The 27,169-nt window shown below is 37.7% G+C and overlaps 1 protein-coding gene across 7 annotated transcripts in view; it reads left to right on the top strand.

Annotated features, from left to right (window-relative positions):
• LOC123554306 (kynurenine--oxoglutarate transaminase 3-like) overlaps positions 1-27,169 on the top strand; it is a 171,526-nt gene that overhangs the window by 89,349 nt on the left and 55,008 nt on the right. For 6 of the 7 annotated variants that reach the window (XR_006686990.2, XM_053525255.1, XM_045344369.2 and 3 more), the window contains 3 exons: positions 3,177-3,299; positions 17,658-17,778; positions 18,379-18,545. Coding sequence is in view for 6 of the 7 variants with exons in the window: in XM_053525255.1 (XP_053381230.1) it covers positions 3,177-3,299; positions 17,658-17,778; positions 18,379-18,545 (411 nt within the window). In the remaining variant the exon portion in view is untranslated. The remainder of the gene's footprint in view (positions 1-3,176; positions 3,300-17,657; positions 17,779-18,378; positions 18,546-27,169) is intronic. The other variant, XM_053525256.1, reaches the window with a different exon arrangement.

Below are 27,169 nucleotides of genomic sequence, written 5' to 3'. Positions count from 1 at the left end.
TGAAATTTCATTTATGTCAACAGATATTTTGGCAGATCCTTCTTTTGTTCACTTACAATAATTTTTTTTTAATTACTTTCCTTTTACGTTACTATAAGTAGCTTATATTTAGTAACTTTTTTATTATTGGCCATAGGGAAAAACCGAGACCACTTTTCTGTGGTACAGCATGGATGGTACCTCCAATTTTTAGGTGTATTTTGACATATCTGTACCTTGTTAGAAATTTTTTTTCTTTCTGGTTAAATTTCTTCCCTTTGTTGTATCTGTCCTTTGGACTTAGATATTTTTTCTGAGGACCTTCTTGTCCTCAAGTGCAATGATAACAGGTGAGCGATATAGGGCCATCATGGCCCTCTTGTTTAAGATACAGCCTTGAAATTTGGATGACATGTACTGTAAGTTTTGCACACCGATCTTAAAACTAACTTTCAGTAACTTTGAATGTGACCTACTTTCTTGTTTTTATGCCCCCGGCATCTACTGATGCGGGAGGCATATAGTGATTGTCCTGTCCGTTCGTCTGTCCGTTCGTCTGTCCGTACGAGGTTAACCAAGTGGGACCGTTTCGTCTGGCATCAATACCCCTTACTAGAATGACTTGATACTAATGCAAATGTAACCTGTGACCATTCCTCATCTTCAGACATCACCTGACCTCAGTTTGACCTTGACCTCATTTTGGACTTAGGTTGCTTTATATGGGCCATCTCTTGGTTAACCAAATGGGATTGTTTCGTCTAGCATCAATACCCCTTACAAGAATGAATTGATACTAATACAGATGTAAACTGTGACCATTCCTCATCTTCAAACATCACCTGACCTCAGTTTGACCTTGACATTGACCTTGGCCTCGTTTTGGACTTAGGTGCAAAATCTATCGACAAGGATGCCACCAGGGGCATCAAGCGTTTATTGAACGCAGCTCCTTGTTTAAGATACAGATTTGAAATTTGGATGACATGTATATTTTTGCATGCCGATCTTTAAACAGACTTTCAATGATCATCAGTATGACCTACTGACCTACTTTCTTGTTTTCTAAGCTACAGCAAAAGGATTTCCACCACCTGTAATATTTTTTACAGATTTCAAAAGTAATCTTGCATAATCTTTACCTTGACCCACTCTCCTAATTTTCTTGTTTTTTTTTAAAGCTTTAGCTAAGAAATTTGCTCAAGCAAACAACTCTACTCAGGTGAGCGATATAGGGCCATCATGGCCCTCTTGTCTTTTAAGATACAGCCTTGAAAGTACAGTTTTGCACACTGATCTTAAAACTGACTTTCAGTGGCCATTAATGTGACCTACTGACCTGCTTTCTTAATATTTTAGCTAGGCTAAGTTAGCCAACAAGCCTGTATCTGATTTCTGATCTCTCTGTCGTGGGGGCTTTGTCTCACTCTGTCCCTCTGGTGAGATCGCTCTGTGTCTGTACTAGTAGAGGATGAATTATGTGCCCGGTGTGGCTGCATTTGAACTATATAAAGTGCCTTTGAACGTGAAATTGATCATGAAAAGGGCGCTATATAAATCTGGTATAATAATAATAATAATTTTAGCATCATTTTGGCTTTTAAAATATGTAGCTCATATTACTCAGGTGAGTGATCCAGGGTCATCATGACCTTCTTATATTGAAATATTATGCGGAATGTAAAAAAATGGATGACGGTAACAGATGTTATTGGGAATATAGTTGGGTGAAAGGTTACTTATTAAGGCCATTTTCAAATAAAGATTGGACAGTTTGATTTGTAATACCTATTTTTCTGTTTCCATTGATAATTTGATACTTATTTATTAAAAGAATGCTAAAAAAATGTTCGAATTTCAGTAGAAAATAGTAAAACTTCTTTAATTAAATTAATGTTACCATGGAAACAAATCCCATAACCTATATATCTAAATGTAAAATTCAAAGGCATTGACACTGGTCTATTTAAGGAACACAGCTTCAGCTTTTTATCTGTATTTCAACACTACCCATGAGAATAATAACTACAAGCACAATGATTTTTCCATAAAAATGTCAGACAAAGAGTAGGCTACTGCTGTAAGTATTTTAAGCTTTAAAATTTTTCAACGCAAATAACACAAACATATTACTTACTTTAGAAATAAAATATTTTGAAGCTACATTATACTATATAATTTTATTTAATGTTTTTCTAAGAAATTACGATAAAAAGCAAGATATAAGATGTTTTAAACATCTCTGTTGCCAAATTTGTTACTTTAAACATTGAAATAAATAGGATACCATGTGAAGTGTTTGGTACCTGCTAATAATATTACCCATTCCATGTTGGTCATTAACAAAATGACACTGAAACCATCGAAAAACCTGTTGTCATACAGAGTTATTGAAAAATGAGAGAAAATGTGTTACCATGGAAACCTGAGCCTCACAACATACACATTTTAAGCTTATATTAGAAAGCTGACGAGCATACTAGTAAAATTAGCAACTACGCAGATATCTACAAATAACAGTGAAACCGAAATTCACTGAAAAGTGTTGAATATCCATATTTTCCTTCTTCTTTCAATAAATTATAAAATACCTTTGGATGTCATGTCCTTCAAACCTGGATAAAAAATGAAATGTACTTGAAGGGACGAGATAAACGAACATGAGATTGTAGCAGCTAAAGCATTAAATTAGATGAAATACAATAAATTACTACAGTTCAACTTATTTGAGTTTATGCGGGTAACAAGGTATACTACCTCTTGAAGCTATTAAATATTGTATGATGGAGTTCACCTAAAGTGACTGGTCTGTATTACAAGTATACTGCATCTTAAATTAAAATTTCACACTTTGTAAGTTTTTCAATTTGATATTATCCTTGAAATCATACGTAACAACAAGTACTTGCATGCCAGTTGCATTCTATGACAATTCATTTTAATTTGAAAGACAATTTATTTTGTTTTTAGGTACTGAAAAATCATTTGAATTTGTTGGCAGAAATTTTGTGGTTTTGATCAAAACAGCTGTTTTATGAATTTGTGGATTTCAGATTGGAAAGATAAATCACATGGGAATCTAATTTGTTCCTCTGGGTTTAATTTCTTGAATTGACGCAACCATAAAATCTGTGCAGTTCAGCCTCAATTTCAAAGAATTTGAACAGATATTTAGTAGACCTTCTCTTCTCTTTCAGTCCAAAACAGAGGGAACAGTGACCAGTCACGACTGGAAGTTAGACAAAGAAGAACTAGCCAGCAAATTTAGTAGTAAAACAAAGGCTATTGTCTTTAATAATCCAAATAATCCAGTTGGTAAAGTAAGTTTTTTTTTATATTGTGTTGAATGATTATTGTGAGGGAAACATTTGATCATCTTTTAAAGTGACTTTTTCACACATTTTGGGCAAAAAGGAAACGTTTGCAAAAATACTAATAATGGATACTGTGAAAGGACCAGTGGTATAAACTTACTATACTTTTATACTATATGTTTGCAAGATATACTTACAGTTAACCAAAACTATTTTGCAGAAGTGATGCTTTTGAAATGTCATAATAGAGAAAATCAACATTCTTGCCTTTTAACTAAAGTCTCGCACTGATCTTATTTTTTTTATCACTTCATCAATTTTCAGTGTCATTTGTATATTTTGTGCCAAATTTAGTGGAAATGAATGTTGAAAAATTTCACCCCAACTATGGGCGAGTAGCATGAAAATATATTGTAAAATCATTTAATTTCATGAGTAAGAAATTTCATGTTTTTTTTTAGCTCACCTGTCACATAGTGACAAGGTGAGCTTTTGTGATCACGCAACGTACGTTGTCCGTGCGTGAGTCCATAAACTTTTGCTTGTGACCACTCTAGAGGTCACATTTTTGTGGGATCTTTATGAAAGTTGGTCAGAATGTTCATCTTGATGATATCTAGGTCATGTTCGAAACTGGGTCACGTGCCATCAAAAACTAGGTCAGTAGGTCTAAAAATAGAAAAACCTTGTGACCTCTCTAGAGGCCATATATTTCACAAGATCTTCATGAAAATTGGTCATGCGTCGTCCGTCCGTCAACATTTTCTAAAAAAATCTTCTTCTTGAAAACCACTGGGCAGAATTACAACAAATTTCACAGGAATGATCCTTGGGTGGCTCCCTTTCAAAACTGTTCAAAGAATTGAATTCCATGCAGAACTCTGGTTGCCATGGCAACCAAAAGGAAAAACTTTAAAAATCTTCTTGTCCAAAACCGCAAGCATTGATATTTGGCATGTGACATTATCTAATGGTCCTCTATGAAGATTGTTCAAATTGTGCCCCTGGGGTGAAAAGAGGTCCCACCCCGGGGGTCCCAAGATTTACATAGACTTGTATAGGAAAAAACTTTGAAAATCTTCTTGTCTAAAACCGCAAGACCTAGGCCTTTTATATTTGGTATGAAGCATTGCTTTGTGGTCCTCTTCCAAGATTGTTCAAATTATGCCCCTGGGGTGAAAAGAGGCTCTGCCCCGGGGGCTCTCAAGTTTTACATAGACTTATATAGGAAAAAACTTCAAAAATCTTCTTGCCTGAAACTGCAAGGCCTAGGCTTTTGATATTTGGTAATGTTTCATTGCCTTGTGGTCCTCTACCAAAATTGTTCAAATTATGCCCCTGGGGTGAAAAGAGGCCTTGCCCTGGGGGTCCCAAATTTAAAATACACTTATATAGGGAAAAAACCATAAAAATCTTCTTTTCTGAAAGTTCAAGGCCTAGGCCTTTGATATTTGGTATGTAGCATTGCCTAGTGTATCTCTAACAAGGTTATCCAAATTATGCCCCTTTAGTGAAAAGAGGTGCTGCCCTGGGGGTCACTTGTTATACAAGTTATATAGGAATAAATACTTCAAAAATTATCAGATCCAAATTATGCCCATGGGGTGAAAAGAGGCGTCGCCCTGGGGGTCACTTGTTATATGAGTTATATGGGAATAAATACTTAAAAAATTATCAGATCATATTTCCTTTGACTGTAAAATTATAATTACCTGATAACCCCAAGCGATTAGGTGTCACTTGACTTTGACCTTGACCTACTTTCTTGTTTTTTAAGATACAGCCATGAAGTCTTAGAACTGACTTTCAGTGACCATGAACCTACTGACCTACTTCCTAATATTTTAGCGGCAATTTGCCATTTGAAACATGTGGCTCATATTACTCAGGTGAGCGATTCCAGGTCATCATGACCCTCTTGTTTCTTTTTCTAAGTCAACCTTACCAACCTCACTTGGTCAAGTCCCATAACTCTGACCTGCATTTTGGGCAAATTATGCCCCTTTTTATACGCCTGTTTGAAAAACGGGACGTATTATGGGAACGCCCCAGCTGGCGGGCGGATGGCGTCCACAGACTTTGTCCGGAGCATATATATATACATGCATGGAGGGATTTTGATGAAACTTGGCACAGTTGTTCACCATCATGAGACGGAGTGTCATGCGCAAGAACCAGGTCCCTAGGTCTAAGGTCAAGGTCACACTTGGAGGTTAAAGGTCAAATTCAAGAATGACTTTGTCCGGAGCATATCTTCTACATGCATGGAGGGATTTTGATGAAACTTGGCACAGTTGTTCACCATCATGAGACGGAGTGTCATGCGCAAGAACCAGGTCCCTAGATCTAAGGTCAAGGTCACACTTAGAGGTTAAAGGTCAAATTCAAGAATGACTTTGTCCGGAGCATATCTTCTACATGCATGGAGGGATTTTGATGAAACTTGGCACAGTTGTTCACCATCATGAGACGGAGTGTCTTGTGCAAGAACCAGGTCACTAGGTCTAAGGTCAAGGTCACACTTAGAGGTCAAAGGATACAAGAATGAAAACTTTGTCCGGAGGATTTCTTCTTCATGCATAGAGGGATTTTGATATAACTTGTCACAAATGTTCACCACCATGAGGCGGAGTGTCGTGCGCAAGAACCAGGTCCCTAGGTCTAAGGTCAAGGCCACACTTAGAGGTCAAAGGATACAAGAATGAAAACCTTGTCCGGAGCGTTTCTTCTTCATGCATAGAGGGATTTTGATATAACTTGGCACAAATGTTCACCACCACGAGACGAAGTGTCGTGCGCAAGAACCAGGTCCCTAGGTTTAAGGTCAAGGTCACAGAGGCCAAAGGTCAGATACAAGAACGACTTTGTCCGAAGCATTTCTTCTTCATGCATGGAGGGATTTTGATGTAACTTGGCACACTTATACACCATCATGAGAGGAAGTGTCATGCACAGTTCCTTTCTTTAGAATTACTTCCCTTCGTTGTTACTATAAATAGCTTATATTATGACTTCTTCATTACTAGTCGTAGGGAAAAATCGAGACCACTTTTCTGTAGTACAACATGCATGCTACATCCAATTTTGAGGTGTATTTTGACCAGTCTCTACCCAGTAAAGATTTTTGTGTGGACTAACAATTTTTTTTTGGATTTTTTTTTTTTTTTTTTTTTTTTAAAGATTAACTTCCCTTAGTTGTTACTATAAATAACTTATATTGTAACTTTTTTATAATTGACCATAGGGAAAAACCAAGACCACTTTTCTGTGGTACAACATAGATGTTACTTTCAAATTTTAGGTGTATTTTAAGGTCTCTCTACCTGGTAAGGAATTTTTTTTGTGGACTTAGGAAAACAAAAGACTTACAATGATTACTAAACAACCACAAAATTAAAATTCATTTGCAATACAGCAGCTAGAGTAAAGAAATTTGCTGTGAAGGGCGTATATTGTGACATTCTGGCACTCTTGTTGGACTTAGAAAATCCTGGTTTTACATGCAAGTTACTATCTGCAGAACAAATGCAGATATTAAATTAAAAATTCACATGTGCCTTCAGGGTTATAAAACTAGTTGATTGCATCAAGTCCCATAACTCTGACTTGCATTTTGGTCAAATTATGTCCCCCTTTTGAACTTAAAACTTCTGGTTAAAGTTTTGCATGCAAGTTGCTATCTCCAAAACTAATGCAGATACTGGATTGGAACTCTATAGATATTTTAACATTTAGGGTAATATTTTCCTGCTTCTGGGACAATAATTTGAATAGTCGAGCTATTTAAAATGGCTATTTCATGTGGATATGAATTCAGCGATGTAAAATTTTAATTTGAATAGTCGAGCTATTTAAAATGGCTATTTCATGTGGATATGAATTCAGCGATGTAAAATTTTAAAGATAACATGAATGGAAATTCTGCATTTAATTTGTGAATTGACTCAACCATGAAATTCATGAAAATTAATCGCCACAAAAATAATGAATTGACTGTATATGCTTTATGGATAAAATAATTTTTTATAATGTATCAGATCTTCATATGAGATATTTGCAGTTTACTGAATGACAAAAACATGATTTGTGATGTGACAATTGCCTTGAAAGGCCAAGGTCACACTTGGAAGTCAAAGGCCAAAACAGTTACTGGAACAGACCCGGAGAGAGAGTAGAAACTACTCGCACCCTAGGAGGCTCCAATTACATGGTAATTGAAGTGACGGCCAGTTTACCAGCATGCAGTCAATAAAAAGCAATAAATCACATGTAGCAGTGTTGATAAGCCTTGATGCAGGAATTAATGAATAACATGTATAAAATGATAGTGTGCTGTTTACAGTGCATGCATGTGCATTTAACTGCATGTCTTTTAAATTTGCCCATTTTTTTATCAGGAAACTTGATATATGGATATAAGACAAAATTAATCAACATCAATTTTGTGCAAGAATAGTTAAAAACTATGCCAATAAAATGGGTCTTATTATTAGAATATAATTCAAAGCACAGAATATATTTCATCACAAAATTTTCTAATTAGAAGACAATATTGAAAATATCTATGTTATTTAATTTTCTAGCTGTGTATGACTGTCTGTCTGTCTGTCTGTCTGTCTGTCTATCAGTCAATAAGGTAGATCTTGCTGCGACTTTATAAATCTGTTTTTACATATTAAAACCTGTTTTATAAGAAGATGGCAGTCTGAAGAATATGCTTATCATTATAATACACGTCTGTCTGTCTGTCACTAAAGATGGAATATGCAATAACATGTCCTTGAAATGGAAAATTATCCTGTGACGACAAGCAAGAGCTAAAAGAACCATTTTCAGATTGGACCAGATGTTGTTTATTATGCATGCCGATGTACCATGTACAGGTCTTTAATAAAATTCTATTCGTGGCCTTTTCGAAAAAAATGAACAGAATGAATGTGAACGTAATTTTAAGATGTATATAATTCATTACATTGATTTTTAGCTCGACTATTCATAGAATAGTGAGCTATTGCACTCGCCCATGCGTCGGCGTCCGCGTCCGCGTCCGCGTCCGCATCCGCGTCCCGATTTTGGTTAAGGTTTTGTATGTAAGCTGGTATCTCAGTAACCACTTGTGGGAATGGATTGAAACTTCACACACTTATTCACTCTGACAAACTGACTTACATTGCACAGGTTCCATAACTCTATTTTGCTTTCTTACAAAATTATGCCCCTTTTTCAACTTAGAAATTCTTGGTTAAGGTTTTGTATGTAAGCTGGTAACTCAGTAACCACTTGTGGGAATGGATTGAAACTTCACACACTTATTCACTGTGATGAACTGATCTACATTGCACAGGTTCCATAACTCTATTTTGCTTTTTTACAAAATTATGCCCCTTTTTCGACTTAGAAATTTTTGGTTAAGGTTTTGTATGTAAGCTGGTATCTCAGTACTTACTAATGGGAATGAATTGAAACTTCACATACTTGTTCACTATCATGATCTGACATGCACTAAGCAAGTCCCATAACTCTACTCTCTTTTTTTTCAAAATTATGCCCCTTTTTCGACTTAGCAGTTTTTGGTTAAATTTTTGTATGTAATCTGATATCTCAGTATCCACTAATTGGAATGGATTGAAACTTCACACACTTGTTCACTGTCATGATCTAACATGCACTGTGAAGGTCCCATAACTCTACTTGGCATTTTTACAAAATTATGCCCCTTTGACTTAGCAGTTTTTTGTTAAGTTTTTGTATGTAAGCTGGTATCTCAGTATCCACAAATTGGAAAGGATTGAAACTTCACACACTTGTTCACTGTCATGATATGACATGCAGTACAGAGGTTCAATACCTCTACTTTGCATTTTACAAAATTATGCCCCTTTTTCAACTTTTGTATTCATTCAATTGACAAGGCTGTTGAATAGTCGAGCGTTGCTGTCCTCCGACAGCTCTTGTTTTTATCGTTTTAATTTGTTAGCATGTACACAGCACTGTGTAGCCATAGCTTAGTTCCATCCATTGCTAATCAATCGTAAGCTCAGCAAAGAGGCATTTTGTTTTTAGCTCATCTGTGGATGAGCTTTTGTGATCACCCTTCGTTCGTCGTCTGTCCACAATTTCTTGTGAACAGGATAGAGACCGCACTTTGCAATCAATTTTAATCAAACTTGCACACAACTTGTATTGGCATAATATCTCGATTCCTTTCGTAACTTGGCCAGATCCCATCATGGGTTCAATGGTTATTGCCCCATATAAGGCCAAATATATGGTATTATGGCTTGTGAACACGATAGGGACCACAATTTGCAATAAACTTTAATCAAACTTGCACACAGCTTGTATGTGCATAATATCTCGGTTCCTTTCGAAAACTGACCAGATCAAAAGCTAAAGGCCTCATCCTATCTCCATGACACTTGGTCAGAATGGTTATCTTCATTCCTGAACCAAATTTAAAACTGGGTCATATGGGGTCAAAAACTAGGCCATCCAGTCAAATCAAAGGGAAAGCTTGTCTCTCGAGGCCACTTTTATGACCCTATCTTCATGAAATTTGGTAAGAATGTTTATCTTGATGATTCCTAGACCAAGTGTGACACTGGCCATGTATGGTCAAAAACTAGGTCACGTGCTCAAATCAAAAGAAAAGCTTGTTAACACTCCAAGAGGCTATATTTACGACCTTATCTTCATGAAATTTGGTAAGAATGTTTATCTTGATTATTTCTAGGCCAAGTTCGAAACTGGTTTATGTGGGGTCAAGGCCAAGTTTTACAGATGAGCGATATAGCAGGGATCACTTTTGGCAGACACTATTATGAGATTAATTCCCATTTGCCTTGAATCAATGAGATTTTTGACAAAATGAATGGGATTTTTTCTTTTTATAATGGGATTTTACATCGGCAGACAGCTTTTATTACACTGAAAAGCAAACATCTGTTTATTTGTAAGAACAATTATCTTGTAAATAAACAAAACAGTTCCTTTCAGAGACACCTTTTACAACTCTAAAATTCAGTGCCAGGAATTGCTGAATAGGTTGATGAAAGTTGTAACCAAGTCTTGGGTCCACATGCATTTTTCCCCTAATGATTTTACTTCAAAGCTGCTTTGTCGAAGTTGAAGTTCAGTTATGTTTTAATCTTTCTGGACTTGATACACTTCCATTAGGTCAAAACAATTTTAAAGTCAAACTTATTTATAACCCTACCCTCAACCATTTCGTTTGGAAATTCGGGGGTTCAGCGTTTTTTATGAAGGGACTTCACCGGGGGGTTCTCCACCATCTTGTTATTCTCATCACTATTCATCCGCGCGAATGGAGGCAGAAAGTTTGGCCTTCCAAATGCTTAAATTTCTGTTTCAGTGGTATTTTGAAACATCGCGAAAACAGATTATTTTTGTCTTGTAGTCATAATCATTGGACGCTCTATGGAGATAAAAGTGAAATTCAAGCGCCTAAATGAACGTCATACGAAAATTAAGTAACGGCAAGACCGCATTGCAGCATAAAGTTGCAATTTCTGCAAAAGATCTACGGCCACGCGGATGCGATTTTTAAGCGCATTTGAGCAAAATTTATGCGATTTTCACCAAAATAATGCGAGAATATCGCGAAATCGCGGCCAAAAGTGATCCCTGATATAGGGTCATCATCACCCTCTTGTGATGTTTGAATGAAATTTATACTACATCTGAATATGTAAATGAACAATTTTAAGCATGGTTTTTCATATCTTAGTTCTTCACAATTTTATAAACCGAAAGTAATGAAGTAACTTCATTGTTCTTGATAACATAGAATAAAGCCTATGTATGCGTTACTGATGTTCATGTGTTTGGCAATGTCACAATCTTTCTAAAATGAAATTCAATTGTTACAATGTTTACAATGAAACAATTCCAATAATGTCTTCACAAACTGAGAATTTTTAATAAAATCTGCAATGTAGTGCAAAAAAATGCGATTTTCCTATAAACTCCAATTACAAAATCTTGCTTAAGGTCCAGATTCATTCAAATCAGTCTAGTAAAAAATGCAAGCACAAGAATATATATATTTTGCGACTTTTTCTTAGTATGTCCTGAAATTCTAAAACGGAGTGGTTTTATCAAATTCTACATTGTGGATTATATTTTACCTTCAGTGTGCAGAACTATCGAAATTGAATCCACAAACATGTGTATTCGTTTTGTTATTTTAACAAAACAATTGTTTCATAATGCAAATTCATGTCAGTAGAGGTAATTTATCAATTTACATGAACCAGTGTACGACATGTTTTTTGTTCCGAAATTCCTATTACGTTTTTCAAGAATAGAGTATAGATAATTTTAGGCATTGATTTTATTTCTTTTCTTTTTTCTTTTTGAACTTTCTCTATAATTTGCAAGGAAAATGTTTTTTAAGATGCTTTCAACATGAGCATTTTAGTAAACGATCTTTATAAGAGAATAAATGCAGTACATATCTACACTATTTGTTTTTATGTAAGGTGAAACCACTGTTTAGCAGAGTTTTATAATAGAACAGAGCAGAATAGAATTTAGAAAACCTGTACGTGGTACATCGGCATGCATAATAAACAATATCTGGTCCAATCTGAAAATGGTTTCTTTTATGCAATTACAGATTCCATCTTCTATAAATGACAGACAGACAGATATACTTAATATATGGATGAAATATAACGATAAGCATATTCTTCAGACTGCCATCTATTTATAAAACATGTTGATTTTATAAAGTCGCAGCAAGATCTACCTTATTTGACTGATAGACAGGCAAACAGGCATACAAATGTAGAAATTTGAATAGCATATATAGGTATTTTCAATATAGTCTTCTTACTATCAAATTTCCTGATGGAAGTTATTATATACTAATGATAGGACCCATTATATTTCATAGGTTTTAAATATTTTGCACAAAATTGATTAAAATGAATGTTGATTAATTTTGTCTAATATCCATATATCAAGTTTTCTGGGGAAAAAATGGGCAAATTTAAAAGACATGCAGTTAAATGCACATGCATGCACTATAAACAGCACGCTATCATTTTATACATGTTATTCCTACATTTATTCCTACATCAAGGAAAATCTGGCCTAAGCTTATCAACACTGTTACATGTGATTTATTGCTTTTGATTGGTCGCATGCTGGTAAACTGGCCATCACTTCAATTACCATGTAATTGGAGCCTCCTAGGGTGCGAGTAGTTTCTACTCTCTCTCCGGGTCTGTTCCAGTAACTGAAAAGGGTTTTTTTTCCTGTCCAGTCTGTAACTCTACAATCTTTAAAGGGATTTTTATACTTCTTGGCGCAAATGGTCACCACCATGAGACGGAGTGTTATGTGCAAGAACCAGGTCCTTAGGTCTAAGGTCAAGGTCATACTTAGAGGTCAAAAGATATTCAAGAATGACTTTGTCTGGAGCATTTCTTCTGCATGCGTGGAGGGATTTTGATGTAACTTGGCACAAATATTCACCACCATGAGGCACCCTTCTTTTAAGCTCACCTGAGCAATTATTTTGATCGCTCGATGTCCGGTGTCTGTCTGTCTGTCGTCTGTCAACATTTAGCTTGTGTATGCGATAGAGGCTGTATTTTTCAACTGATCTTCATGAAATTTTGTCAGAATGATTACCTTGATGAAATCTAGGCCAAGTTCGAAAATGGGTCATCTGGGGTCAAAAACTAGGACACTAGGTCAAATCAAAGAAAAACCTTGTGTATGCAACAGAGGCTGTATTTTTCAAGTGATCTTCATGAATTTTTGCCAGAATGATTACCTTGATGAAATCTAGGCCAGATTTGAAAATGGGTCATCTGGGGTCAAAAACTAGGTCACTAGATCAAATCAAAGAAAAATCTTGTGTATGCGATAGAGGCTGTATTTTTCAACTGGTCTTCATGAAATTTTGTCAGAATGATTACCTTAATGAAATCTAGGCCAAGTTCGATAATAAGTCATCTGGGGTCAAAAACTAGGTCACTAGGTCAAATCAAAGAAAAACCTTGTGTATGCGATAGAAGCTGTATTTTTATGCCCCCGAAGGGAGGCATAGTTTTTGAACCGTCTGTCCGTCTGTAGGTCTGTCAGTCTGTCAGTCTGTCCGCAATTTTCGTGTCCGGTCCGTATCTTTGTCATCGATGGATAGATTTTCAAATAACTTGGCATGAATGTGTACCACAGTAAGACGACGTGTCGCGCGCAAGACCCAGGTCCGTAGCTCAAAGGTCAAGGTCACACTTAGACATTTAAGGTCATTTTTCATGATAGTGCATTCGTGTCCGGTCCATATCTTTGTCATCCATGGATGGATTTTCAAATAACTTGGCATGAACGTGTACCACAGTAAGACGACGTGTCGCGCACAAGACCCAGGTCCGTAGCTCAAAGGTCAAGGTCACACTTAGACGTTAAAGGTCATATTTCATGATAGTGCATTGATGGGCGTGTCCGGTCCATATCTTTGTCATTCATGCATGGATTTTAAAATTATTGGGCATGAATGTGTACCACAGTAAGACGACGTGTCGCGCGCAAGACCCAGGTCCCTAGGTCAAAGCTCCTAAACTCTAACATCGGCCATAACTATTCATTCAAAGTGCCATCGGGGGCATGTGTCATCCTATGGAGACAGCTCTTGTTCAATTAATCTTCATGAATTTTGGTCAGAATGATTGCCTTGATGAAATCTAGGTCAAAGTTGAATATGGGTCATCTTGGATCAAAAACTAGGTCACTAGGTCATATCGAAGAAAAAGCTTGTGTATGCAATAGGGACTGCATTTTACACCGATTCTTCATGAAATTTTGTCAGAATGTTTGTCTGGATGAAATCTAAGTCAGGTTTGAATGTGGGTCATCTTGGGTCAAAAACTAGGTCATCCGGTCAAATTAAAGAAAAACCTTGTGTATGCGATAGAGGCTGTATTTTTCAACTGGTCTTCATGAAATTTTGTCAGAATGATTACCTTGATGAAATCTAGGCCAAGTTCGAAAATAAGTCATCTGGGGTCAAAAACTAGGTCACTAGGTCAAATCAAAGAAAAACCTTGTGTATGCGATAGAAGCTGTATTTTTCAATTAATCTTCATGAATTTTGGTCAGAATGATTGCCTTGATGAAATCTAGATGAAGTTCGAATATGGGTCATCTTAGATCAAAAACTTGGTCACTAGGTCATATCGAAGAAAAAGCTTGTGTATGCAATAGGGACTGCATTTTACACCGAATCTTCATGAAATTTGGTCAGAATGTTTGTATGGATGAAATCTAGTTAAATTTTGAATGTGGGTCATCTTGGATCAAAAACTAGGTCATCCGGTCAAATTAAAGAAAAACCTTGTGTAGGCAATAGGGGCTGCAGTTTACACTGGATATTCATAAAATTTAGTCAGAATGATTGCCTTGATAAAATCTAGGAGGAGTTCGAATGTAGGTCATCTTGGATCAAAAACTAGGTCATTAGGTCAGATTGAAGAAAATACTTGTTTACACTAAACAGACAACATTTTTGGTCCAATCTTAATGAAAATTGGTCAGAATATTTGTTTCCATGAAATCACTAGGTCAAACATGTTCACACTGTTATGGTGTGTTTCTCAGGTGAGCGACCTAGGGCCATCTTGGCCCTCTTGTTAGAATTACTTTCCTTTGTTGTTACTATAAATAGCTCATATTGTAACTTTTTAGCTCACCTGTCACAAAGTGACAAGGTGAGCTTTTGTGATCGCGCGGTGTCCGTCGTCCGTCCGTCCATGCGTCCGTAAACTTTTGCTTGTGACCACTCTAGAGGTCACATTTTTCATGGGATCTTTATGAAAGTTGGTCAGAATGTTCATCTTGATGATATCTAGGACAAGTTCTAAACTGGGTCACATGCCGTCAGAAACTAGGTCAGTAGGTCTAAAAATAGAAAAACCTTGTGACCTCTCTACAGGCCATATATTTCACAAGATCTTCATGAAAATTGGTCATAATGTTCACCTTGATGATATCTAGGTCAAGTTCGAAACTGAGTCACGTGCCATCAAAAACTAGGTCAGTAGGTCTAAAAATAGAAAAACCTTGTGACCTCTCTAGAGGCCATATATTTCATAAGATCTTCATGAAAATTGGTCAAAACGTTCACCTTGATGATATCTAGATCAAATTCGAAACTGGGCCACGTGCCGTCAAAATCTAGGTCAGTAGATCAAATAATATAAAAACCTTGTGACCTCTCTAAAGGCCATATTTTTCATGGGATCTGTATGAAAGTTGGTCTGAATGTTCATCTTGATGATATCTAGGTCAAGTTTGAAACTGGGTCACGTGCGGTCAAAAACTAGGTCAGTAGGTCTAAAAATAGAAAAACTTTGTGACCTCTCTAGAGGCCGTATATTTCATGAGATCTTCATGAAAATTGGTCAGAATGTTCACCTTGATGATATCTAGGTCAAGTTTGAAAGTGGGTCACGTGCCTTCAAAAAACTAGGTCAGTAGGTCAAATAATAGAAAAACCTTGTGACCTCTCTAGAGGCCATATTTTTCATGGGATCTGTATGAAAGTTGGTCTGAATGTTCTTCTTGATGATATATAGGTCAACTTTGAAAGTGGGTCATGTGCCATCAAAAACTAGGTCAGTAGGTCAAATAATAGAAAAACTTTGTGACCTCTCTAAAGGCCATATTTTTCATGGGATCTGTATGAAAATTGGTCTGAATGTTCATCTTGATGATATCTAGGTCAAGTTTGAAACTGGGTCACGTGCGGTCAAAAACTAGGTCAGTAGGTCTAAAAATAGAAAAACTTTGTGACCTCTCTAGAGGCCGTATATTTCATGAGATCTTCATGAAAATTGGTCAGAATGTTCACCTTGATGATATCTAGGTCAAGTTTGAAAGTGGGTCACGTGCCTTCAAAAAACTAGGTCAGTAGGTCAAATAATAGAAAAACCTTGTGACCTCTCTAGAGGCCATATTTTTCATGGGATCTGTATGAAAGTTGGTCTGAATGTTCTTCTTGATGATATCTAGGTCAGCTTTGAAAGTGGGTCACGTGCCATCAAAAACTAGGTCAGTAGGTCAAATAATAGAAAAACTTTATGACCTCTCTAAAGGCCATATTTTTCATTGGATTTGTATGAAAATTGGTCCAAATGTTCATCTTGATGATATCTAGGTCAAGTTTGAAACAGGGTCATGTGCGGTCAAAAACTAGGTCTAAAAATAGAAAAACCTTGTGACCTGTCTAGAGGCCATACTTGTGAATGGATCTCCATAAAAATTGGTCAGAATGTTCACCTTGATGATATCCAGGTCAAGTTTGAAACTGGGTCACGTTCCTAAAAAACTAGGTCAGTAGGTCAAATAATAAAAAAACCTTGTGACCTCTCTAGAGGCCATACTTTTCATGGGATCTGTATGAAAGTTGGTCTGAATGTTCATCTTGATGATATCTAGGTCAAGTTTGAAACTGGGTCAACTGCGGTCAAAAACTAGGTCACTAGGTCTAAAATTATTAAAATCTTTTGACCTCTCTAGAGGCCATATTTTTCAATGGATCTTAATGAAAATTGATCTGAATGTTCACCTTTACATCTAGGTCAGTTTCGAAACTGGGTCACATGCGGTCAAAAACTAGGCCAGTAGGTATAAAAATAGAAAAACCTTGTGACCTCTCTAGAGGCCATATTTTTCATGAGATCTTCATGAAAATTAGTGAGAATGTTCACCTTGATGATATCTAGGTAAAGGTCAAAACAGGGTCACATACCTTCGAAAACTAGGTCAATAGGTCAAATAATAGAAAAACCTTGTGACCTCTCTAGAGACCATATTTTTCAATGGATCTTCATGAAAATTGGTCAGAATTTTTATCTTGATAATATCTAGGTCAAGTTCAAAACTGTGTCACATGAGCTCAAAAACTAGGTCACTATGTCAAATAATAGAAAAAACGACGTCATACTCAAAACTGGGTCATGTGGGAAGAGGTGAGCGATTCAGGACCATCGTGGTCCTTGTTTATTACTGGCTGTAGGGACAAATCGAGACCACTTTTCTATGGTACAACATGCATGTTATATCCAATTTTTTAGGTGTATTTTGAACTATCTCTACCTGGTAAAGAGTTTTGTGTGGACTTATTTTTAGGATTACCTTACCTTTGTTGTTACCATAAAGAACAGTAGAGAGAATTAGGTAGGGGACTTCATTCACTTGTTTATAGAGGGTGTCAGCATTTTAAACACATCTCCTGTATTTCATAGTTAAATGATAACTGAAAGACTTTCTTTCATTAAAAAGATATTTTAGAAAAACCATAACAGTATGTTTATGATACAAGTTATATTTCAGGTCTACAAGATGGATGAGGTAGAGATGATAGCAGATCTATGTAAGAAACATGATGCCGTATGTATAGCTGATGAAGTATATGAGTGGATGATCTACTCTGACAATAAACACATCAAAATTGGTAGGTTGCAATGTGATGATTTATTTATATGTTCTTATCCTGCAAATAGTTCAAGTAGAAGGATCAGTGTTTACCCAAATAACAAACATTATCCATAAATGTCTCAGTTCAGTATTTTGTGTTTACAAACTACCAGAAATTCAAATTGGAGTATGAAATTGCTCATTGTAAAAGCACTATTTAGGGGCCTCCATGGCTAAGTGGTTACAGTTGTTGAATTAAAATCACTTGCCCTTTACTTCTATGGGTATGAACCTGGTTAGGCTGTTGTCATATGATGCAGCTGTCCAGATGGCTTGCCGAAGGTTGGTAGTTCTGCTTGGGTACCCTCCTTTGCCTCAAGTAAAGCTTAGAGATGCACATGACATATTCTGAAATGTGCCCGTATGACGCTAATGGTGCTGGTACTACATGAACACCAACAAACACAACAACATTGCTTATATAAGTTGTCTCAGAAAAATAGAAAAAGCAATACAAAACTGTACCCAAGGAAACAAGGGTATGAGTATTAAACACCATGTCATGCAGTAATTAAAATAAGAAAACATACATGTCTTTTGGTTGCGTATATCTGTTAACATGACATATTATTTTCAGCCACATTACCAGGGATGTGGGAAAGAACAATCACAATTGGCAGTGCTGGTAAGACCTTCAGTGCCACTGGTTGGAAGCTCGGCTGGGGTATTGGTCCATCAGAGCTCATACAGGCTTTATCAGTATTACATCAGAACTCTATATACACCTGTCCAACACCTATACAGGTTAGTGCTGTCAGTTACAGTTTTATATAAATGTATGTCTTACTCTTATACAAATAAGTTTGCACACTTGGAAGGTATTAATATTCTTGCATATGTGCCTATGTATGATACACTAGTTTATATGGGATAAAGAAACAACATTGATTTTGCTTACTCCATTTCTGTGTTTAATTGTAAGTATAATTTAAAGATCTTGCATCATTATTAAATTATGACTTGTTTTACATCTGAAGTCTGTTTTGAACATTCTCTACTCATTTGCAGAGCAGAAAACATAATACATTGTTCAAACTGTGGGGAGCTGGTCTAGTGGTTATAGTGTTGGCTGCTCAACCCGGGAGTCGTGGGTTCAAGCCCTACTTGGGTCATGGTCATGTCTTTTCATATGACACCAGTACTGGTTTTTCCAGGAAACGGACTTGAGAGTGGTTCAAATAAGCTTAAAGCTTTCATCACAACCAAGCTAAAATAAATTTGTATAAACTAAACTAAAGTGTGGGTTTGTATACTACAGTCAAAATTGTATTAGGGCAGCCAGTGAGCAATGCCATCTGGATGCATATAGCAAGAGGCCGCTTAAGATAAGATGATAATAGAAAGTCAGAGAGCTATGTGACTGAATGGTTAAGGTAGCTGACATCAGAACACTTTCCCCTCACCACTGGGTTGGAAATCTCGCTTAAGGTATAGCTGACATCAGAACACTTTCCCCTCACCACTGGGTTGGAAATCTCGCTTTAGGTATAGCTGACATCAGAACACTTCCCCCTCACCACTGGGTTGGAAATCTCGCTTAAGGTATAGCTGACATCAGAACACTTTCCCCTCACCACTGGGTTGGAAATCTCGCTTTAGGTATAGCTGACATCAGAACACTTTCCCCTCACCACTCGGTTGGAAATCTCGCTTTGGGTGTAGCTGACATCAGAACACTTTCCCCTCACCACTCGGTTGGAAATCTCGCTTTGGGTGTAGCTGACATCAGAACACTTTCCCCTCACCACTGGGTTGGAAATCTCGCTTTGGGTGTAGCTGACATCAGAACACTTTCCCCTCACCACTGGGTTGGAAATCTCGCTTTGGGTGTAGCTGACATCAGAACACTTTCCCCTCACCACTGGGTTGGAAATCTCACTTTGGGTATAGCTGACATCAGAACACTTTCCCCTCACCACTGGGTTGGAAATCTCGCATTAGTTTCCCCTCACCACTGGGTTGGAAATCTCCCTTTAGGTGTAGCTGACATCAGAACACTTTCCCTTCACCACTGGGTTGGAAATCTCCCTTTAGGTGTAGCTGACATCAGAACATTTTCCCTTCACCACTGGGTTGGAAATCTCCCTTTGGGTGTAGCTGACATCAGAACACTTTCCCTTCACCACTGGGTTGGAAATCTCGCTTTGGGTGTAGCTGACATCAGAACACTTTCCCCTCACCACTGGGTTGGAAATCTCGCTTTGGGTGTAGCTGACATCAGAACACTTTCCCCTCACCACTGGGTTGGAAATCTCGCTTTGGGTGTAGCTGACATCAGAACACTTTCCCCTCACCACTGGGTTGGAAATCTCGCTTTGGGTGTAGCTGACATCAGAACACTTTCCCCTCACCACTGGGTTGGAAATCTCGCTTTGGGTGTAGCTGACATCAGAACACTTTCCCCCCACCACTGGGTTGGAAATCTCGCTTTGGGTGTAGCTGACATCAGAACACTTTCCCCTCACCACTGGGTTGGAAATCTCATTTTAGGTGTAGCTGACATCAGAACACTTTCCCCTCACCACTGGGTTGGAAATCTCACTTTGGGTGTAGCTGACATCAGAACACTTTCCCTTCACCACTGGGTTGGAAATCTCCCTTTAGGTGTAGCTGACATCAGAACACTTTCCCTTCACCACTGGGTTGGAAATCTCGCTTTGGGTGTAGCTGACATCAGAACACTTTCCCCTCACCACTGGGTTGGAAATCTCGCTTTGGGTGTAGCTGACATCAGAACACTTTCCCCTCACCACTGGGTTGGAAATCTCGCTTTGGGTGTAGCTGACATCAGAACACTTTCCCCCCACCACTGGGTTGGAAATCTCGCTTTGGGTGTAGCTGACATCAGAACACTTTCCCCCCACCACTGGGTTGGAAATCTCGCTTTGGGTGTAGCTGACATCAGAACACTTTCCCCCCACCACTGGGTTGGAAATCTCGCTTTGGGTGTAGCTGACATCAGAACACTTTCCCCCCACCACTCGGTTGGAAATCTCGCTTTGGGTGTAGCTGACATCAGAACACTTTCCCCTCACCACTGGGTTGGAAATCTCGCTTTAGGTGTAGCTGACATCAGAACACTTTCCCTTCACCACTGGGTTGGAAATCTCCCTTTAGGTGTAGCTGACATCAGAACACTTTCCCTTCACCACTGGGTTGGAAATCCAGAACTCTTTCCCCTCACCACTGGGTTGGAAATCTCGGTTTGGGTGTAGCTGACATCAGAACACTTTCCCCTCACCACTGGGTTGGAAATCTCGCTTTGGGTGTAGCTGACATCAGAACACTTTCCCCTCACCCCTGGGTTGGAAATCTCGCTTTGGGTGTAGCTGACATCAGAACACTTTCCCCCCACCACTGGGTTGGAAATCTCGCTTTGGAGGTAGCTGACATCAGAACACTTTCCCCTCACCACTGGGTTGGAAATCTCGCTTTGGGTGTAGCTGACATCAGAACACTTTCCCCTCACCACTGGGTTGGAAATCTCACTTTGGGTGTAGCTGACATCAGAACACTTTCCCCTCACCACTGGGTTGGAAATCTCGCTTTGGAGGTAGCTGACATCAGAACACTTTCCCCTCACCACTGGGTTGGAAATCTCGCTTTGGAGGTAGCTGACATCAGTATACTTTCCCCTCACCACTGTGTTGGAAATCTCGCTTTGGGTGTAGCTGACATCAGAACACTTTCCCCTCATCACTCGGTTGGAAATCTCGCTTTAGGTGTAGCTGACATCAGAACACTTTCCCCCCACCACTGGGTTGGAAATCTCGCTTTGGAGATAGCTGACATCAGAACACTTTCCCCCCACCACTGGGTTGGAAATCTCGCTTTGGATGTAGCTGACATCAGAACACTTTCCCCTCACCACTGGGTTGAAAATCTCGCTTTGGGTGTAGCTGACATCAGAACACTTTCCCCTCACCACTCGGTTGGAAATCTCGCTTTGGGTGTAGCTGACATCAGAACACTTTCCCCTCACCACTCGGTTGGAAATCTCGCTTTGGGTGTAGCTGACATCAGAACACTTTCCCCTCACCACTCGGTTGGAAATCTCGCTTTGGGTGTAGCTGACATCAGAACACTTTCCCCTCACCACTGGGTTGGAAATCTCGCTTTAGGTGTAGCTGACATCAGAATACTTTCCCTTCACCACTGGGTTGGAAATCTCGCTTTAGGTGTAGCTGACATCAGAACACTTTCCCCTCACCACTGGGTTGGAAATCTCGCTTTGGGTGTAGCTGACATCAGAACACTTTCCCCTAACCACTGGGTTGGAAATCTCGCTTTGGGTGTAGAATTCTTTCTTTGAGGACTCCACCAGGTAGTTTAAGCATACATTGGCGGTTCTACCTGGGTGCCACAGAGAGGAATCTAGGGTCTTCCCCCACCATCAAAAGCTGGAACATTTCCAAATGACCTGTAATTGAGTCAGTATGACCTTAAACCCCAAAAAACATGCAAAAGAACAAAAACTCATGGGAAGTCAGGTGACAGGCTGCTTAAGGCAAGTGACTGTTTAATACAGGTGACACATAAGACAGGTTCAACCATATATATCATAGAAATTCTTTTGTTATTTTTAGCTTGACTATTCAAAGAATATGGAAAGCGATACTACTCACATACATGTCAAGTTTCCAGGACTGTCCAGGAGTTTCCCGGATTCAGACCCACTTTCCCGGATGTACGGAAAACTTAAATATCTCCCGGAAAATCATTTTTCCATAAAAGCATATACCTTTAGTATGCCAACATCCAAAATTCCAAGCTTATGCTTTCATGAATCATTACACACTGTGGCTGATGTAATTTATCACTCTATTAAAGTATATATATAGAGAATATTAAGTTACTGTCTTATAAATTTTAATTTATTAAGTGAGTCGGAGAAAATATAAAAGTCGAGGCTCTGCCGAGACTTCTATTTTTTCGTAGACGAACTTAATAAATTTAAATTTATAAGACAGTAACCTAATGTTCCATTTATCCTACCTTCTGATCTAAAATCATTCTTTAATTAAAATTCAAAATTTACCACCAACTAGATCTGAGTCTGTCTTGCACAGAAATTAATACGCCCCACCATTACACAAACAGGTCTTTAAAATAAAAATATTATAAAATAGGAGCCGAAAAACAAAGGCTAACCTTGTTTTGCTTTGTGTCCGACTTCTCTGTTCTGCTGAACATTAAAGAATAATTTTAATTTGCTGCCAAGTGAAGTTTTGTCCTAAGTTCAGTTGAATGCCGGATTACCCATCTTCACCAAGAAACGATTGACGAGACTTATATACACGCCATATCGCCGCTTGACAGAACAAGTAGGCAAACCCTTTCCTCGATGATTTTATTCAATAACACTCCATTCCAGATGCAATATATTCCTAGATTGAAGTGTAGACAGCTAAAATTCTGAACAAATGCTATACCGAGTCACTTTCCGTTTCTCTGAGCGTTTCCATTATAAAAACTTTTTGTAGTAATTGCAAATACGGTATGCATACACTATACATTTGTGACATGGTCTCACGTACCTAATAAAAGCGCGTTTATGAAAATAATTGCATAAATATGTCTTTTAGCAGTTATTCTCAAAAACAAGATGGCATCGTTTTTAAAAAAAAATCCAGAAAGTAGTCCGCCAAGCTTTATCTAGTCACTGACCAGATAAAGCAAAATTTATCTGACCCCTTGATTTTTGCCTTTATTTTGCATGAAGGTATAGTGGATGCAACTTGACCCCGATGGTTGACCTTTGTATTATAATACATAATGAGGCACAACCTATTATTGAAAAGGAGTGTACGTAAAACACGAGCTGCACGAGAAAAAGGAAAGATAAATTTATGTAAATAAAAATTAGGATATTTGAAAGTTTTAATTGATCAAATGTAAGAATATTTACTTTGATACTGCAATGTATACAAACTTATAAATATACATGGCAACCCTAAGCAACCTTGTTTACTATAATGAAATAATGGATATGAATAATCAGCCTAAGGTCAACCATTGCAGTCAAGTTGCGACTACTAAAGGATAAAAAAGTTTAACATGGTCACACTCTTGATGACATGCTGCAAACAGGTGTGTGTATGGGCCATTTTTTGACTGTGTTAATTGGCGAGTGATGATGTTTACATTAGAAGCTTGTTTATGGATGATTTAGGTGGGAAAAGATATTTAGATAAAAGAGCCGACCCAACCTTTATCGGAGTGATGGCAATCATTATCACTGATGCAACTTGAAATAGGTTCAAAATATTTTAACAGCTACATGATTTTGTATTTTCTGTTTATTTTAATTGAGTAAAAAACACTAATACTATATAAATTTAAAATGGTGAAATAGATTTATTGCCAATCTATTTTAGCTACTGCTCATGTGCTAAAATTCTAGGAATGTCGAAAAGACCTGCAGATTATTCACTGGATACTGTATATCATATAAAAAGAGATGTGCTAGTAAATTTCATCTATTCCTCTGCATAAATGATAATAATTAAATCAATTTAAATCAATACTTTAAAAAAATGTTTTAAAATGCAAGTTACAACCGCTCAAACCATTGCCCAAATCAGTTGATCGAGTCAGAAAGGAAAATGATTTAGATCTAATCTGTTTTACAGTTATATATTTGACCAAAAATTTCCTAAAAAATGCTAGTCAATAAAACCTCCTGGATTTTCATCCAATCTCCTGGATTTTCAACTGAAATCTCCTGGAAAATTGTCCAGGGAGCTTGGCATGAATGTACTCATGTCGGTGTCTGGGTTGGTTAGTTTTTATGAAATGGTAATATCTTGTATACCATCAAAGATATTTACTTCAAACTTGGAACACTTCTTTATTATAACAATCTCTACCAGTAGGCAAGAGTACGTAACTCTGTCAAGTAATTTGGCTGAATTATGGCCCTTTTTGGATTTTGAAATTGGTTCAGTTTTCGTACAAGCCACGTTTTGTCAAAACTATTTGACTTATGGCTTTGAAACTTTGAACTCTTCGATTATCATCATGATGTCCACCTGTAGGCAAGAGAACATAACTCTGTCAACTATTTTTGCTGAATTATGGCACTTTTTGGACTTTGAAATTGGTTCAGTTTTTGTACAAGTCCGCGTTTTGTCAAAACTATTTGAGATGTGGCTTTGAAACTTTGAACACGTGTTTATTGTCATGATCTCCATCTGAATTATGGCCCTTTCTGGTCTTGGAAATCTGTTGAATTTTTCATAGCAGTCCATATTTTGCCTAACCTGTTTGTCATATGGCTTTGAAACTTTGACCACTTGTTTACCATCATAATCTACATAATATGTGGGCAAGACTACATAACTAGGACAAGGACTTTAGCTCAGTTATGACCCTTTATAGCTCACCTGAGCACAAAGTGCTCAAAGGTGAGCTTTTGTGATCGCCCTGTGTCCGTCGTCTGTCGGCGGCGGCGGCATCGTCAACGATTTGACTGTTAACACTCTAGAGGTCTCAATTTTGGCCCAATCTTAATGAAACTTGGTCGGAATGTTGCTCTCAGTAAAATCTTGGACGAGTTCGATATTGGGTCATCTGGGTCAAAAACTAGGTCACCAGGTCAAATCAAAGGAAAAGCTTGTAAACACTCTAGAGGTCACAATTTTGGCCCAATCTGAATGAAACTTGGTCAGAATGTTACGCTCAATAAAATCTTGGACGAGTTCGCTATTGGGTCATCTGGGGTTAAAAACTAGGTCAGCAGGTCAAATCAAGGAAAAGCTCGTTAACACTCTAGAGGTCACAATTTTGGCCCAGTCTTCATGAAACTTGATGAGAATGTTACCCTCAATAAAATCTTGGAAGAATTTGATATTGGGTCATCCGGGGTCAAAAACTAGGTCACCAGGTCAAATCAAAGGAAAAGCTTGTTAACACTGTAGAGGCCACATTTATGATGTATCTTCATGAAACTTAGTCAGAATGTTAATCTTGATGATCTTAAGGTTCAGTTTGAATCTGGGTCATGTAGGGTCAAAAACTAGGTCACCAGGTCAAATCAAAGGAAAAGCTAGTTAACACTCCAGAGGCCACATTTATGACCTTATCTTCATGAAACTTCGTCAGAATGTTAATCTTGATGATCTTAAGGTCCAGTTTGAATCTGGGTCATGTAGGTTCAAAAACTAGGTCACTAGGTAAAATCAAAGGAAAAGCTAGTTAACACTCCAGAGAGGCCACATTTATGACCATATCTTAATGTAACTTGGTCAGAATGTTAATCTTAATGATATGTAGGTCAAATTCAAATCTTGGTCAGGTGGGTTGAAAAATTAGGTCACTAGGTCAAATCAAAGAAAAAGCTTGTTTACACTCTAGAGGCCACATTTATGACTGTATCTTTATGAAACTTGGTTAGAATGTTAATCCTGATGATCTTTAGGTCAAATTAAAGTCTGGGTCATGTGGGGTCAAAATTTAGGTCACCAGGTCAAATCAAAGGAAAAGCTAGTTAACAATCCAGAGGCCACATTTATGACCATATCTTAATGAAACTTGGTCAGAATGGTAATCTTGATGATCTTTAGGTCAAATTCAAAACTGGATCAGGTGGGGTGAAAAACTAGGTCAAATCAAAGGAAAAGCTTGTTAACACTGTAGAGGCCACATTTATGAGTCTATCTTCATGAAACTAAGTCAGAATGTTAATCTTGATGATCTTTAGGTCAAGTTAAAGTCTGGGTCATGTGGGATCAAAAACTAGGTCACCAGGTCAAACCAAGGGAATAGCTAGTTAACACTCCAGAGGCCACATTTATGACCATATCTTAATGAAACTTGGTCAGATTGTTGATCTTGGTGATCTTTAGGTCAAATTCAAAACTGGATCAGGTGGGGTGAAAAACTAGGTCAAATCAAAGGAAAAGCTTGTTAACACTGTAGAGGCCGCATTTATGAGTCTATCTTCATGAAACTAATTCAGAATGTTAATCTTGATGATCTTAAGGTCAAGTTTGAATCTGGGTCATGTGTGTCAAAAACTAGGTCACCGGGTCAAAACAAAGGAAAAGCTAGTTAACACTCTATAGGCCACATTTATGACCATTTCTTAATGAAACTTGGTCAGAATGTTAATCTTTATGATCTTTAGGTCAGAAGGTCAGGTGAGCGATACAGGGCCTTCATGGCCCTCTTGTTTGACATAGAAATTACTTAAGTTTCGCATACCAGTCCATATTTTGTCTAAACTGTTTGATATATTATGGCTTTTAAAACTTTGAACACTTGCTTACCATCATGGTCACACATTGCCATATAGTGCAAGACTTATACAGTTCCACAAATACATGTGTATTGTTTGTCTTAATATCTAGTTTTAGCTCACCAGAGCA

This window comes from Mercenaria mercenaria, chromosome 15, assembly GCF_021730395.1.
Source record: "Mercenaria mercenaria strain notata chromosome 15, MADL_Memer_1, whole genome shotgun sequence".
Classification (NCBI taxonomy): Eukaryota; Metazoa; Mollusca; class Bivalvia; order Venerida; family Veneridae; genus Mercenaria; species Mercenaria mercenaria.
Note: the sequence above shows the minus strand (reverse complement) of the source record. Positions and strands in the feature narration are given on the sequence as shown.